General features: G+C 42.7%; 1 protein-coding gene across 1 annotated transcript in view; it reads right to left on the bottom strand.

Moving 5' to 3' along the window:
• LOC124613639 (putative serine protease K12H4.7) overlaps positions 1 to 17,076 on the bottom strand; it is a 74,837-nt gene that overhangs the window by 14,116 nt on the left and 43,645 nt on the right. The window contains exons 5-6 of the mRNA XM_047142354.1: positions 7,016 to 7,151; positions 157 to 437 (exon numbers count right to left, since the gene is read on the bottom strand). Of these exons, the coding sequence (XP_046998310.1) occupies positions 157 to 437; positions 7,016 to 7,151 (417 nt within the window). The remainder of the gene's footprint in view (positions 1 to 156; positions 438 to 7,015; positions 7,152 to 17,076) is intronic.

Raw genomic sequence — 17,076 nt, 5'->3', positions numbered from 1 at the left:
TATCATCTGCATTTCTTCTTGGTGTACCGATTTTAATGGCCAGTGGTGTACCTTTCGCGTTGGGAACGTCACAAGGTTTATTGGAAAAAAGATTCGTGGAGGACACTACAACTAAACATTCTTTTGAGAATCTCTGAATACGAGTCGAATACTCACTGCCATCACCACTCCAGTCAGTGTTCTGATAGTCTTGGTAAGAAGCTTCGTAGTCGGGATCGACGCAGGATGTTTCGCCATCGAACCCCAAGTAGTTGGTGAGGCGCTCCAGCGCCGAGTCGCCGCTGGTGCTGCGCAGGGCCTCGCAGTACTGCTGAACGGTGCTCATTCCGGTTCTGTCGACCGCGTTGTACTGCACCAGCCCGGAGAAATTGTTGGCGGCGAAACTGATCAGCCCCGCCACATCGTACTCTTTGGACAGGTCCAGCGGTGAGCAGAGCCTTCGCAGAGTCAGTGGTCAACAGTTAACTCCTCCCTGTTGTACTCGAAACACTTACAGTAAGGTCCTCAATGTCCCCAAGCGCTTACGTATAGTAGTCAGAATAACTGTTACATATTATCGAAACTTCTGTATTGAACATTATGATCCAGGAATAAGTTAAGATATCAATACCTATATATGAAGGTAGTATCTGATCCCGAAAGAACAGATACCATTGATGACCGTGCAGCTTCTCTAGAATGAAATGATACTTAAACCGACACCCTAGCTGCAAACAGGCGTTGATATACATCATTGGGGACATGTTGAAAATGTGTGCCCCAGCTGGGACTCGAACCCTGGATCTCCTGCTTATATGGCAGACGCTCTATCCGTCTGAATCACCGAGGGCACAGAGGATAGTGCGCCCCTGCAGGGACTTATCCCTTGCACGCTCCCCCTGAGACCCACATTCCCAACATGTCCACACCACTACATTCGTAGTGCGCCTGACAGATGTTTGCCCATGTACGTATATTGTTTGATGTATCTCAACTCCTGTTTGCAGCTAGGGTGTAGATTTAATTATCATGTCATTCTAGAGACGCTGCACGGTCTTCAATAGTATTTGTTCTTTCGGGAACAGATTCTACCGTCATATATAGTTAAAATATGGCTACCCGGCCATTGACCTTCTTGTGGGAACGCACACACTGTGCCCCAACTCGTACGGGACTTGGTAGATTAAACTGCCACGAGTAATGAGTGTGACGGGCAAACATCTATCAGGCGCACTACGAATTTAGTGGTGTGGACATGTTTGGAATGTGGGTCTCAGGGGGAGCGAGCAAGGGATAAGTCCCTGCAGGCGGACTATCCTCTGTGCCCTCGGTGGCTCAGATGGATAGCCGGCACGGTAGCTCAGCGTGTTCGGTCACAGGGCTGATAGCCTCTGTAATAAAAAAAAAAAAAACTAAGAAATCAACGCTCAACTTTAATGGATGTCTTGTGACGTCTGCCTAGACCAAACGCACCGAACTATATCTAACAAAAAGTAAATAAAAAAATGATGGATAGAGCGTCTGCCATGTAAGCAGGAGATCCCGGATTCGAGTCCCGGTCGGAGCACACATTTTCAACGAGTCCCCAATGATGTATCTCAACGCCTGTTTGCAGCTAAGGTGCCGATTTTATTATCATTTTATCAATACATAGGTTTGTTTCTACCAGAAACAGACGACGAAACTGCAGTGAGGGGGCAATATGTGCAGTCTGTGAGAACCGTGTCATCTGCAAGCATCGCAATACTTGTGCTATGGGTCTTTAAGAGAGTTGTGTCCCTTCAAGATGGGTCCGACAACAATAACGTATGATCAGATTTTCCGTATAATCTTTGCAAGGGATGCCGCAGAGAATGTCGCTTTGAGTCAAAGTAATGCCTCCAGAATCTGGAGCAAGTTTCTGGCGACAGGGTTAGCTGAGAATCGGCGCGACAATTACCGAGGAAGAAAAACAACAGGTGCGTACATCTGCATATAACAGCAAGCAGAAGCCATAAATACAATGCAACAAGTCTACGGCGGCAGTTCCAAACAGCAACAGGAGTGCAGGTGTCAACACGAACGATACGAAATAGTTTCCAAGAGCAGGGATTACGTGTCCGAAAACCTTTGAAAGCTCTTCCTCTAAATCGGTTTCGGAGAGAGGCTCGTGTCGCATGGGCACGAAACCACTCTTTGTGGGTTAGGTAGTAGTGGGGCACAACGTCACAATCTCCACTCTGACAAAATTAATATTCGTATACGGACACGACGAGGGCAACGGTTACACCATAACTCCCGTATACCACCGCTCTTATCAAGGCTGTTCAGTCATATTTTAGCGTGGAATCATGTATGGTCGCAGGACACTCCTTGTGCCACATGGGAGGATGACTGAAGTACTGGTACGACATATTTGTACGGACTGTGGCTAGATTTGATGAATATATTGGGGCACGAATCACGGTGATGGACGACAATGCACGCCCTCGTCGTCATAATCTCGTGAACGCCTTCCTGCCGGAGCATAGAATCTTGCGTATGCAACGGCGTCTGTTTTCTACAGACCTCAGCTGCATCGAGAATGCATGCGTCATGGTAAAACGGACGGTTTACAGTCGTCCTGTCCCACCAGAGACCTTACAGGGCCTCAAAGAGACTGCTATGAAGGAATGGGACAATGTTCCACAGTGTTATCCCCATAAGGAATATCCCTAACTCCAATTACGAGGAGGGCCAACTGGTTCATAAACAATGTCTCATCCAAGATGACAGTGAGATTAAACTTTAGCATTTGCAGCGTAATCTTCTGTAAGTTTTTTATGTTTGTTGTTGTTGTTGTGGTTCTCAGTCCAAACACTGCTTTGATCCACCTCTCCACGCAACTCTATCCTGTGCAAGCTTCTTCATCTCCGAATAACTACTGCAAGTTACATCCTTCTGAAGATGCTTAGCGTATTCATCTCTTGGCCTTACTCTACAATTTTTAGCCTCCACGCTTCCCTCCGGTACTAATTTGGTGATCCCTCGATGTTTCAGAAAGTGCCCGACCAACCGATCTCCCCTTCTTGTCAAGTTATGCCACAAATTCCTCTTCTCCCCAATTCCATTCAGTACCTCCTCATTAGCTACGCGATCCACCCATCTCATCTTAACCATTCTTCTGTACCACCACATTTCGAAAGCTGCTATTCTCTTCTTGTCTAAAGTGTTCATCTTCCATGTTCCACTTTCATACATGGCTACACTCCATACAAATACTTTTAGAAATGACTCCCTGACATTTGAATCTATATTCGATGTTAACAAATATCACTTCGTCAGGAACGCTTTCCTTGACATAGCCAGTCTACAATTTATATCCTCTCTACTCCGACCATCGTCAGTTATTTTGATCCCCAAATAACAGAACTCATTTACTACATTTAGTGTCTCATTTCGTAATCTATTCTCTCAGCGCTACCTGATTTAATTCGGCTACATTCCATTATCCTCGGTTTGCTTTTGTTAATGTTCATCTTATATCCTCCTTTTCAAGACACAGTCCATTCCGTTCAGCTGCTCTCCCAGCTCCTTTGCTGTCTCTGACAGAATTACGATATCGTCGGCAAATCTCAAAGTTTTCATTTCTTCTCCATGGATTTTAATTCCTACTCCAAATTTTTCTTTTGTTTCCTTTACTGCTTGCTCAATATACATATTGGATAACATCGGGGTAGGTGACAACCCTGTCTCACTCCCTTCTCGACCACTGCTTGCCTTTCATGCCCCTCGACTCTTATGGTTGCCATCTGGTCTCCGTACAAATTGTAAATAGCCTTTTTCTCCCTGTATTTTAACCCTGCCACCTTCAGAATCTGAAAGAGAGTATTCTAGTCAACGTTCTGAAAAGATTTCTCTAGTCTACAAATTCTAGGAAGGTAGGTTTGCCTTTCCTTAACCTATCTTCTAATATATGTCGTAGAGTCAGCATTGCCTCACGTGTTCCAGTATTTCTACGGAATCCAAACTGATCTTCCCCGAGGTAGGCTTCTACCAGTTTTTCCATTCGTCTGTAAATAATTCGTGTTAGTATTTTGCAGCCGTGACTTATCAAACTGATAGTTCGGTAATTTTCACACCTGTCAACACCTGCTTTCTTTGGGATTGGAATTACTATATTCTTCCAGAAGTCTGACGGTATTTCTTCTGTCTGATACATATTGCTCATCAGATGGAAGAGTTTTGTTATGACTGGTTCTCCCAAGGCTATCAGTAGTTCTAATGGAATCTTGTTTACTCCTGGGGCATTTTTTTTTACTTATGTCTTTCAGTGCTCTTCACACAGTATCATATCTCCCATTTCATCTTCAGCTACATCCTCTTCCATTTCATAATATTGCCCTCACGCACGTTGCCCGTGTGTAAACCCTCTATATACTCCTTCCATCTTCCTGCTTTCCCTCCTTTACTTAAGACTGGTTTCCCATCTGAGATCTTAATATTCATACACGTGGTTCTCTTTTCTCCAAAGATCTCTTTAATATTTTGTCCCCTAGCCATCACTGCTTCGCAATTTTGTACTTCCTGTCGGTCTCATTTTTGAGACGTTTTTATTCCTTTTCGCCTGCTTCATTTACTGATTTTTATACTTTCTCCTTTCATCAATTAAATTCAATATCTCTTCTTTTACCGAACGATTTCCTTTTACCTACTTGATCCTCTGCTGCCTTCACTGTTTCATCTCTTAAAACGACTCATTCTTCTTCTGTATTTCTTTCCCCAGTATTTGTCAATTGTTCCCTAACAGTCTCTCTGAAAGTCTCTATAACCTCTTATTCTTTCAGTTTATCCAGGTCCCATCTCCTTAAATTCCTACTTTTTTGCAGTTTATTCAGTTTATATCTACACTTCATAACCATTAAACTGTGGCCAGAGTTCACTTATGCCCGTGGAAATGTCTTACAACTTAAAACCTGGTTCCAAAATCTCTGTCCTACCATTACATAATCTATCTGAAACCCGCCAGTGTCTCCAGGCGTCTTCCATGTATACAACCTTCTTCCATGATCCTTAAATCAAGTGATAGATATGATTAAGTTACTCTGTGTGCAAAATTCTACCAGGCGGCTTTCCCTTTCGTTCCTTACCCGCAGTCCATATTCACCTACTACTATTCCTTCTCCTCGTTTTCCTACAATCGCATTCCAGTCCCCCATGATCACTAAATTTTCGTCTCTCTTCACTCAAGGCCCCCCCCCACCCCCCACCCCCCACCCCCCACCAATGGCAAGGTGCATGATTCATAGAGGGTTCTATGTTTGTCGGTTGGAATTGTGTTTATCTTCTCTGGTTTTGTTTTCATATTACTATACCTGACAGAACAAAACCGTTTTAGTGTACTATTATGTCCGGCAGTGACAATAAAACAGTATGGAACATCTGTTTTGACCCCTGTAAGATTTGACACGACTCTCCACACTATCTGAAGTAAAACTTTTAATTTTTGAATAACTGCAGCACCCTACATCCATTATAAACATGCAACATTCTAGGACTTATCTGTGGTAAATGTGTGGAATGTCGTTATTTGTTTGGACCAGTGGATTTTCCGAAAAGAGGGAAAGTAACTGCACAGTTACCTGCTGGCGGAGGTTCGAGTCCTCCCTCTGGCATTGGTGTGTGTGTTCGTCCTTAGGATAATTTAGGTTAAGTAGTGTGTAAGCTTAGGGGCTGATGACCTTAGCAGTTAAGTCCCATGAGATTTCACACACATTTGAACATTTACCTGCTGGCAGGTTCTAGGATAGATGTGATGCCAATGGCTGAGAGAGGTGTGTTTGCCGAATGAACGGCGAGTTGTTGACTCTTAGTCAAATATTTTTAACATGATTCAGTGTTAGACGAAGGTGTAGTTACGACTTGACCATAACAGCTACACGAAGTCTGAGAATTTTTTCCGAAGTCTCGACCGCCAACAGAGTAAATCAGATTTGGAGCCGCAAATGAATGACTATTTCAGCGTAAGAACTTCCAAACGCCCGTCATTTAGAGGCTGTGCCCACCTGTGACTGTTCTACCTAAATTTTATTATAGACGCTGGAAGATAGGGGATTCTTCATTAACGTTATGCATCCTCTTTTAGCGAAGTACTTTGACAATAGTATGTTTAAGTCCGTGTCATTATAAAGAGATTCCTTTCAGTCATGTTTGCCATAATGGTCTTTTCTTCATAGTTTTGTACCTCTAGATTAGTTATCCGAACTACTAATTTCTTTTCATAGCAGGATCCCTTTGGGTGTCATCCGTGGCACTCTTGCGGCACAGCGGTGCATCGACGATGTTCTATGCGCCGTTTTCTTGTCCTTCCTGGGCTTACATTTCAGCAAGATAATGCCTGCCCAAACACGGCGAGACTTTCTGTTGCTTGTCTTCGTACTTGCCAAGCTCTACCAGCAAAATCGCCGGATTTCTCCCGAATTGAGAACGTTTGGAACATTAGTGACGGCACCTTCCAACCTACTCGGGATTTTGACGATCTAGTGCGCCAGTTGGGCAGAATTTGGTACGGTATCCCTCTGCAGAACACCCAATAACTCTCTCTCACTCAATGTCAAGCCGAATAGTGTGTGTGTTGGAAGGTTATGGGTGCTCAACTGCTCTAGCCAATTAACTGCATGCATAATGTCAGTAGTTGACCAATCGGTTATTGACTTGCTCAATCTGTAAAACTCCTTCTCTTGAATAAATCATCCAAATTTTCCGAAATTTTAATATTTTGTTTGCCTGTACATGTACGTTACATCTACCGATGTCGTCGGATTCGGATAGTTCCTTCGTAGTGCATCTTTCAAACTTCGACATTCTTATTCTACCACAAGTAACGTATCTGTACCCCAATATGAAAATCTTAAAATAGACTTTTGAAACTTGGATAACGACAGTTTGTCTACAGAGCCATCGTAAGCTGCTAAAATTGTCTCTGGTGTTAGTCACGAGCAACAAGTAATCAAACACTACCACTCGCTGAAGAGGTCAGTGGAATCAGCAGCCCCAACCCCTAGAGTGTCCAACTCACCCGAACATCTCGTTGATGGTGGAGACTCCGGCGTCACTCTGCAGCAGCTCCTCAAACTCCTGTGTGGCTTCGGCCACAGCAGAGACACACTCTGGGTCAAACGTTTGCATGCTCTCGGCCACCACTTCCAGGTACTCTGCAACGGAAGACATGCCACGTCAATCACCTGAATGCATTCGTTCTATAGCGTTCGGTTCACAGCTGCCTTCAATCCAACACATAATAGATTCCCCTTACTTTGTGAATGGCTTTACAACTAATGCTTCATTGATTTTCGTCATCACTGTATAGCAACGAACGATCAAAATTCTACATTGGAAAGTAAACACGATTTTGTGCATTCTTTTAGAAAAGAGAAATATTGTGTTGGCAGAGTGAAACAACAGCGCTAATTCTAAGTTTTTTTTGAAGAGGTCTCTTCGGGATATTCTGGACCTAACACTAGATTGAATGCTTATAACATACTTACGTTGCTCTAAATAATGTCACTGCAAGTTTTTTTTTTTCATCAAACAGTGATCTAGTAAATGGAAACGTGTAGAATGATCTAGTTCTTTTTTCAATTTTAAATCATCATGTGTACAGCAAATGTAGCAATGTAAAGCTCTTCATTACTCCTGAGTTGTAGGTTTTCCGATTGTTAGTGATCTATGTGATCACCTACCCTCAAGAACTTGCCGCGTGCGATAGTCGCGCGGTCTGGCGCCTTGCCACGGTTCGCGCGGCTCACCCGCCCCTTCGGAACTTTGAGTCCTCCCTCTGGCATGGGTGTGTGTGTTGTCCTTAGCGTAAGTTAGTTTAAGTTAGACTAAATAGTGTGTAAGCCCAGGGACCGATGACCTCAGCAGTTTTATCCCATAGGAACTTCCCACTACCATCACCACCACCCCAAGAACTTAGTACTTTCTACTTCATGAATTTCATTGTTTGAAGAATCTATTTTAAAGCTAGGAGAGTTCAAATATTTTCAGATATTTTCTTACCAAAATTTTCAGTAAAGGAACTAGTACTGGTTTTTATTCTTCTTTTGTATAATATGTAAAAGCATAAAACTGACGCACTCTTATAATCCTAGTAAAAGTTCAGTTTTCTTTATCAAAAACGAGAGGAGCCACGACAGAGTCCTGTGGTACATTGTTTCTCATTATTTAAAATTCTGAGTGCCTGTTGCTATGTGATCGACATGGAACTGAAATACTCTGATTTGCGATGCAGAGAAGGTGAAAGCCATTAACCTACTGGCCTTTTATTTCATAACATTTAAATTTTTGCACGAGGGTATCATGGTAGGTCACAAATTATTCTCAATGATACTAATTACTTATTTAATACAGTATGTCATCTGTCAAGATAAATAAAATCTGTTTAGTTGACAACCCTTTTTGATAACAAAACTGTTTGCCTACTAAGCGTGTTTCTCTGTCTTCTGTGTTTACAAACCCAGTGTACATTTTCTTCTAATTATTTTGAAAGTATTGGCGGTGATTAGATGAGATGGTAATTCTTTTCCAATATTATACATCCTGTTTTTGTGAAGAGGTCTGGCAACAGTATGTTTAAGTTTTTATCACTATGAAGATATTAATATGGGACTAACTCGATATATAATGGAGCTTATCTGAATAACATTTTGCTAGTTATTCACCATAATCAGCTGTCACTTGCTTTTTAAGACAACATAAGATTCTACCCTTCTTTTGGAGATACAGGATGCTGTTTAATTTTATCCAACTTGTTTTTGTATGCTTCAGGCTATCTACTAAGGAAAAGTTTTGACCTCCATTATCCAATACTAACAGATAATTTTGGGATTACCTTTGTTCAGTTTACTGATCTCTTTTTCCTTTTTAATATATTCGAAACAGATCTTACACGGTTTCTGGAGAAGCTTCTTGTTCTGATATTTTGATGACATTGTTTATAATGTTACAGAATAATTTATAGTGTGAATTAACTCTGATATCATCTATGTTGATTGATACTAAGTAGCACTCTCTTAATGTTGCACAACATTCTGCTTCCATTTATAATCAACTTTTCAGGAATATTTGATCTGCTTCAGTATTCTTAGGACAGTAATTTTCAGAGTAAATCATTATTATGTTACTTAATACATAACATATTTTTTAACATTGGGTATATTGTATATCTCTTTCCAGAGTGTATTTCGAAAATGCTTTTTCGATTTCTCCAATCCTTTTTTGTCTTGTTTATTAGTCTTGCAGTTTTCCAGTTCACTTTTTTATGTTATGCACCCTTAAATCAAATTTAACCTTTCATTAACTATATGAGTTACACTACTGCTTAACACTCTCAATGCACAAATAAAAATATTATAAGTATCCTTACAGCTGGTTCCCATAACTGATGCAAGTTGTGTGAGGGGAATTAGAATATATGAAATGTTATTAGAGCCACTTAGTCTACTAGAATAGGTATCCTCTATTGAATGTAAATAAAAATCTCCGGTTAGTTGTATCTCATTTTGTTTGGAAGTTAAGATGCGTAATGCTGCATTAATTTGTTTTACAGGGGGAGTAACTATTACCATCATTCTACTTCTGAAACGCAAACTTAAAAGTGATGACCACTGGAGTATCTGTGGATATCAAACTATGTGGCAACTCTTTATTTCTCCATACCTTACCTACAGTAACTGGATGCAAAGTTATATCCATCAATATCCATCATATCTGTTTCAGGGCCAAATGATATTCGGAAGTAAATATTGCATTTGTACTATTTTTGGGCTGCAGTTAATTGATTATTTAATCCTCTAACATTTTGGTGCAATAAATTTACTTTAACTTTTCTGTTTTCATATGATTTAGGATCAATATTTTAGAGTATATTTACTTCTTTTAATACTACAGCTTGAAATCTACGTGTACTTTAATAAATTTACAGCTCTGACGTTAGTGACTGCGAGGCTATGCTAGTTGGTGGCAGAGTGCCCCTTTAAAGATTATACTGTTAACACAACCAATTTCGCCTGCTATTTCCCACTGAGATGTAGATCATGATTCATAAAACGTCACCTGCCAATACCATTAACAGGAACAAACCAATCTTCGGTCTACCAACTGACACTAAGCAGTCGGTTTAATTCCATGCCACCCGTCACACAAAACTGCTCGACCATGACAGTCCAAAACAGGACCAGCAGGGCCTTCCTAGCTCTGATTTTTCTTTCGCACCATTTGCGAGTGGAACAGAAAAACGGAGATTAGTAACTGTACAAAGTATCTTACGCCATGAACTGTATAGTGGCTTGTGGGGTATTTATGTACGAGTAGATGTAGATGTAGACTGTGCGACAAGCATAACCGATGAAGGATTTGGCGGCTTGCCAGAGTGATCTGCATCAACAGCTTCAAAGTGCTAGCGGCCTACACTGAAGAACGAGAGCGTAGCTAATGACGAAACAAGCTGTTACCTGAGGAAGAGGCACCATGGCCAGTCCACGCTCGTCAGAGCACGAACTCGATGGGGAGCGCATACCGGATCTAATCTATCAGCTTGACGAGTTCCTTAGTACTGAATAGCCGTAGCGGTTGCACCACAGGCTTTCTGACAACATTCGTCTACTGTTATATCGCGAATTACAATAGCTTGCCTCCTCCATGACGAGTAGTTTAAATGGTAAGGAAGCAAGTAATCTTTACTGCTGCTTGCGGGGCATATAGGAATGCTGAAGTACTGCTCTTGCAGCAAATGTTTGATGTATTTGGTTGATGACTTTCTTGAGTTCTTGTGAATCATCAAAACGCAACAAATTTAGAAGACATTTGTTGAATAGCATCAAGCCGAGAGTAACATATGACAGAAGGATCACAATAAAAGTGTCTCTGTCCAAAAGAAGGAAAACGTTTATGAATTAATGAATGACATAGGCGGGCAGTCCGGTGTTCACGGGCTGTATGCTAGCATGGTTGCGTTTTTTGTCAACATAAAATTACGTATGTAAACATATTTTAGTATGAGGTTTCGAATTGGCTGTTATTGGACAAGTTGTAACCACACTAACGTCTGTTAGTAATTTTAGTTGCGAAGAAATAATACTTCTGCTTCCACTGCTATAAATCTTTTCAGTGCAGTGGTTCTCCTCGTTGTCTGTTATGTATGGTACACACTACGTAGGGTTTCTGTCAACCGAAACTGAAGCTCTTGATGCAATAATTTACCAACAGCCGTATGTATTGTAGAAATTTATTTTATTTTATGAATTTCTATGTGCTACCAGTTTCGGCATTACATTGATGCTATCTTCAGGCCATAGTCGTAAAATGGCTAGACACGGAAGGAGCCATATAACTGGATCCGTGAATCAAATCATCCAGCAACAGCTCTTGGTGGCCAGGCGACACAGCCTGTGTCGTTTGGAAGTTCTACACAGCCTGTGTCGCCTGGCCACCAAATGCGAAATGTTGTAACCAACAGTCCAAAGCGTTCTATGAAACAAATGTTTCAGTGAGCTCCCCACCGCCGTTGGATAAGCAGCTGCCAGCAGCAAGTCTTATACTTCTAGCTCACTTACTTCTTACATAGTTTAATTCTTAATTTCTTTGCGTGTTTTTGGGTACTTGCATTGTTTAATTCATAAATTTCGGGCGTATTATAGTATTTGAGAGTTGTAGCATCGCGCTTTAGTACCTGAAATAAATTCGCGTAGTCGTTTGTCTTCTGTTTTTGTTTTGAACGGCCAGTGTCGGTTGGTCACAGCCAGTGTGCTTCCTGCCGCCGTTGGATAAGCAGCTGCCAGCAGCAAGTCGTATACTCCTAGCCCACTTATTTGTTACATAGTTTCGTATAGGAGGTGTAATTTCGAGTTTTAATTACTGTAATCGTAAATTCAGCCAGAATGTAGCGCAGTCCTTAGGCATTTGTACACGTTAGTTCAAACATTCTTTGCGTGTTTCCCTTGCGTCATCTAGTTACGGACTCGTGTTTCAGTACCTGTTGTTCAACAGCGATTAGAATGGACAGGGACTGTGATTGCTGTGTTCAGATGAGGGCTGAGTTGGCATCCCTTCGCTCACAGCTGTAGGCGGCGCTGACTTCGGTCGTGCAGCTTGAGGCTATTGCCAATGGGCACCACTGTGGGAACCCGGACTTGGGTATCACGGGGATGTCAACCTCGTCCCGTCTGTCCCCAGATCGGTCTGCCGCTGTGGTTGCCCCGGTTGCTGCCCGCAGTGGGGCTGAGCCATCGCCTGTGGTTGATTGGGAGGTCGTCCAAGGCGTGGCAGGCGACGAAAGACGTCCCTGGAGGCTGATCAGAAAGCCTCCCCAGTGCGTCTGACAAACAGGTTTCAGGTGCTGTCTCTGGCTGAGCCAGATGCAGCAGCCTGCCCTGTTTCAGAGGATGATTCTCAGCCTTCAAGGTCTGGACAATCGCAGAGGGTGGGCTTATTGGTAGTTGGGAGCTCCAATGTCAGGCACGTAATGGGGCCCCTTAGGGATATGGCGGCTAAGGATGGGAAGAAATCCAGTGTGCACTCCGTGTGCATTTCGGGTGGAGTCATTCCTGATGTGGAAAGGGTCCTTCCGGATGCCATGAAGAGCACAGGGTTCAGCCAGCTGCAGGTGGTGGCACATGTCGGCACTAATGACGTGTGTCGCTTTGGATCTGAGGAAATTCTCTCTGGATTCCAGCAGCTATCTGATTTGGTGAAGGCTGGCGGTCTTGCTTACGAGATGAAGACTGAGCTCACCATCTGCAGCATCGTCTACTGAACCGACTGCGGGCCTTTGGTGCAGAGCCGGGTGGAGGGCCTGAATCAGAGGCTCAGGCGGTTTTGCGACCGTGTTGGCTGCAGATTCCTTGACTTGCGCCATAGGGTGGTGGGGTTTCGGGTTCCGCTGATTAGGTCAGGAATTCACTACACTCAGCTGGCGGCTACACGGGTAGCGGAGGCATGTGGCGTGGACTGGGCGGTTTTTTAGGTTAGAAGGCCTCGGGAAAGTACGGGGTGGGCTGCAATCTCAAAGGGTGCATGGCAAATACAGGATGTGCTTGGATCAAGGAACAGTCGGAATTGTAGTTGTAAATTGTTGTCGTTGTGCTGGGAAAGTCCCTGAGCTTCAAGCGCTAATAGAAAGCACAGAAGCTGAAATCGTTATAGGTACAGAAAGCTGGCTAAAGCCTGAAATAAGTTCTGCGGAAATTTTTACAAAGTCTCAGACGGTGTTCAGGAAAGATAGATTCGGCAGAATTGGTAGTGGAGTGTTTGTGTCTGTCAGTAGTGGTTTATCTTGTAGTGAAGTCGAAGTAGATACTCCGTGCGAATTGCTGTGGATGGAGGTTATACTTAACACCCGAACTAAGTTAATAATTGGCTCCTTCTACCAACCCCCAGACTCCGATGAGTTAGTTGCTGAACAGTTCAGAGACAATTTGAGTCTCGTAACAAATAAATACCCCACTCATACGGTTATAGTTGGTGGGGACTTCAATCTTCCCTCGATATGTTGGCAAAAATACTTGTGCAAAACCGGTGGTAGGCAGAAAACATCTTCCGAGATTGTCCTAAATGCTTTCTCCGAAAATTATTTCGAGCAGTTAGTCCACGGACCCACGCGAATTGTAAATGGTTGCGAAAACACTCTTGACCTCTTAGCCACAAACAATCCAGAGCTAATAGAGAGCATCATGACTGATACAGGGATTAGTGATCTCCATTCCTTCCGAACTGACTATGCAAATGTAGACGAGATGTGGCTCCCCAAAGATATAGTAGCAACAGCAATTGAGAGATTCATACCTCATAAATTGGTAAGAGATGGGACTGATCCCCCATGGTGCACAAAACAGGTCCGAACGCTGTTGCAGAGGCAACGGAAAAAGCATGCGAAGTTCAGGAGAACGCGAAATCCCGAAGATTGGCTAAAATTTACAGACGCGCGAAATTTGGCACGGACTTCAATGCGAGATGCCTTTAATAGGTTTCACAACGAAACATTGTCTCGAAATTTGGTAGAAAATCTGAAGAAATTCTGGTCGTATGTAAAGTACACAAGCGGCAAGACGCAGTCAATTACCTTCGCTGCGCAGTGCCGATGGTACTGTTACCGACGACTGTGCCACTAAAGCGGAGTTATTGAACGCAGTTTTCCGAAATTCCTTCACCAGGGAAGACGAATGGAATATTCCAGAATTTGAAACACGAACAGCCGCTAGCATTAGTTTCTTAGAAGTAGATCCTTAGGGGTTGCGAAGCAACTCAAATCGCTTGATACGGTCAAGTCTTCAGGTCCAGATTGTATACCGATTAGGTTGCTTTCAGATTACGCTGATACAATAGCTCCCTACTTAGCAATCATATACAACTGCTCGTTCACCGATAGATCTGTACCTGCAGATTGGAAAATCGCGCAGGTCGCACCATTGTTTAAGAAGGGTAGTAGGAGTAATCCATCTAATTACAGACCTATATCATTGACGTCGGTTTGCAGTAAGGTTTTGGAGCATATACTGTATTCAAACATTATGAATCGCCTCGAAGGGAACGATCTATTCATACGTAATCAGCATGGTTTCAGAAAACATCATTCTTGTGCAACGCAGCTAGCTCTTTATTCGCACGAAGTAATGGCCGCTATCGACAGGGGATCTCAATTTGATTCCGTATTTGTAGATTTCCGGAAAGCTTTTGACACCGTTCCTCACAAACGACTTCTAATCAAGCTGTGGGCCTATGGGGTATCGTCTCAGGTGTGCGACTGGATTCGCAGTTCGTAGTAATAGACGGCAAATCATCGAGTAAAACTGAAGTGATATCAGGTGTTCCCCAGGGGAGCGTCCTGGGACCTCTGCTGTTCCTGATCTATATAAATGACATGGGTGACAATCTGAGCAGTTCTCTTAGGTTGTTCGCAGACGATGCTGTCATTTACCGTCTAGTAAGGTCATCCGAAGACCAGTATCAGTTGCAAAGCGATATAGAAAAGATTGCTGTATGGTGTGGCAGGTGGCAGTTGACGCTAAATAACGAAAAGTGTGAGGTGATACACATGAGTTCCAAAAGAAATAGTACAATTCTCAAGGCTGTCAATTCAACTAAGTACCTGGGTGTTAAAATTACGAACAACTTCAGTAGGGAAGACCACATAGATAATATTGTGGGGAAGGCGAGCCAAAGGTTGAGTTTCATTGACAGGACACTTAGAAGATGCAACAAGTCCACTAAAGAGACAGCTTACACTACACTCGTTCGTCCTCGGTTAGAATATTGCTGCGCGGTGTGGGATCCTTACCAGGTGGGATTGACGGAGTACATCGAAAGGGTGCAAAAAAGGGCAGCTCGTTTTGTATTATCACGTAATAGGGGAGAGAGTGTCGCAGATATGATACGCGAGTTGGGATGGAAGTCATTAAAGCAAAGACGTTTTTCGTCGCGGCGAGATCTATTAACGAAATTTCAGTCATCAACTTTCTCTTCCGAATGCGAAAATATTTTGTTGAGCCCAACCTATATAGGTAGGAATGATCATCAAAATAAAATGAGAGAAATCAGAGCTCGAACAGAAAGGCTTAGCTGTTCGTTTTTCCCGCGCACTGTTCGGGAGTGGAATGGTAGGGAGATAGTATGATTGTGGTTCGATGAGCTCTCTGCTAAGCACTTAAATGTGAATTACAGAGTAATCATGTAGATGTAGATGTATAGTGTGAATGTCCATAAGATATAGGTTGTGCAATAGTTAAATGAAAATGATTATGAAAAGCGAATTACTCTGTACGTTGAACAGTTGATTAAAATTAGGGACAAAGAGGGCTTCTTAAATTTATTATAGTTGATTGACGAGGCACATTTTCATCTCAGTAGTTATGCCAACAAATAAACGTACCGTTACTGATGCGAGAGTAATTCTCACGAACTCCGTCAACGCCCCTTACACAGTCACAAAGGCACTGTATAGCGTGCTGTCTCTTGAATTGGTATCATCGGTCCTTTCGTTTTTGAGGATTAACATGGAGAGCAACCGCAGTCACATCATAGCGGTATGCTGTCACGATTTCAGCAGGATGGTGCTACGGCTCGTTGTTTTCAAATTTCAGTGACAGCCGTGCGGAGAGTGTTTGGTAAGCACGTCATTTCTAGGAATGCCCCCCCCCCCCCCCCAGATCTCCCAACTTATCGGTCTGTGATTACTTCCTTTGGAGGTTCCTCAGATGCAAGGTATACGCTAGAAGTCTACAGACAATCGTGGAACTGAAAGACACCATTTATGCAGAAATCAGAAACAATCCTATACAGAGGCTTGAACGTACCGTGAACGGTTTACATCGCAGATTGTCTGAATGTCAACGTAACAGTGATGGCCACCTACAGCACATCATTTTCAGAACATGAACTGTGCGTGAAATGGCAGTGAGCATAAGTTTTGCTGCTGTGATTCAAAATGTTTTACAATAGAATCATCGCTATATTCAAGTGGGACCTTTCTTCTGGCACACGCTGCAGGTTTCTACTGAAACTAATCATCTATACAATTGTCGTAAATTGACAAGTTGCACGTCATTTCGATAAGACAGCAGTTTAGAAGTTGCATGGAACGTGTAACTAATTAATGTACAACAGCGGATCTAAATTATTTTTAACGAAGCTAGCGTCCAGAGGGTTGCTTTCTTGAAACGTTTTTCACGAAACACGTTACCATACAAGATGACGTCAGGGAGACCATACCCGCTCATACAGTAAACGGGAACTGCAATCCTGAAACTGCATAGTAATCTTTAACTTTGAACTTGAAGCAAGTCTCCGTGTTAGGAAGCATCATGCAACAAGCAGTACAAGAAAAGGTCGTTTTGACGATAAGTGCTAACCCTCATTGTTACTGACGAAAATATATTCTAGGTGGAAAACGAACTGGAGTTAAGCATGTTGCATGGTCTGATATCCTGGGTAATGTTCCTATTGTAAAGCAATAGGGTAATAAAATCGAGAAATCATTTTGGGTAAATACTCCATTGTATAGGTCTTTTCTCTTGTAACAAATGGTGCCTGGGTTGCCTATTTGTCAACATCGAAGAGATATGTAACGGTTCAAATGGTTCTGAG

The sequence above is a fragment of the Schistocerca americana genome, chromosome 4 (genome assembly GCF_021461395.2).
Source record: "Schistocerca americana isolate TAMUIC-IGC-003095 chromosome 4, iqSchAmer2.1, whole genome shotgun sequence".
NCBI lineage: Eukaryota > Metazoa > Arthropoda > Insecta > Orthoptera > Acrididae > Schistocerca > Schistocerca americana.
This window is presented reverse-complemented; position numbering and strand designations above follow the sequence as displayed.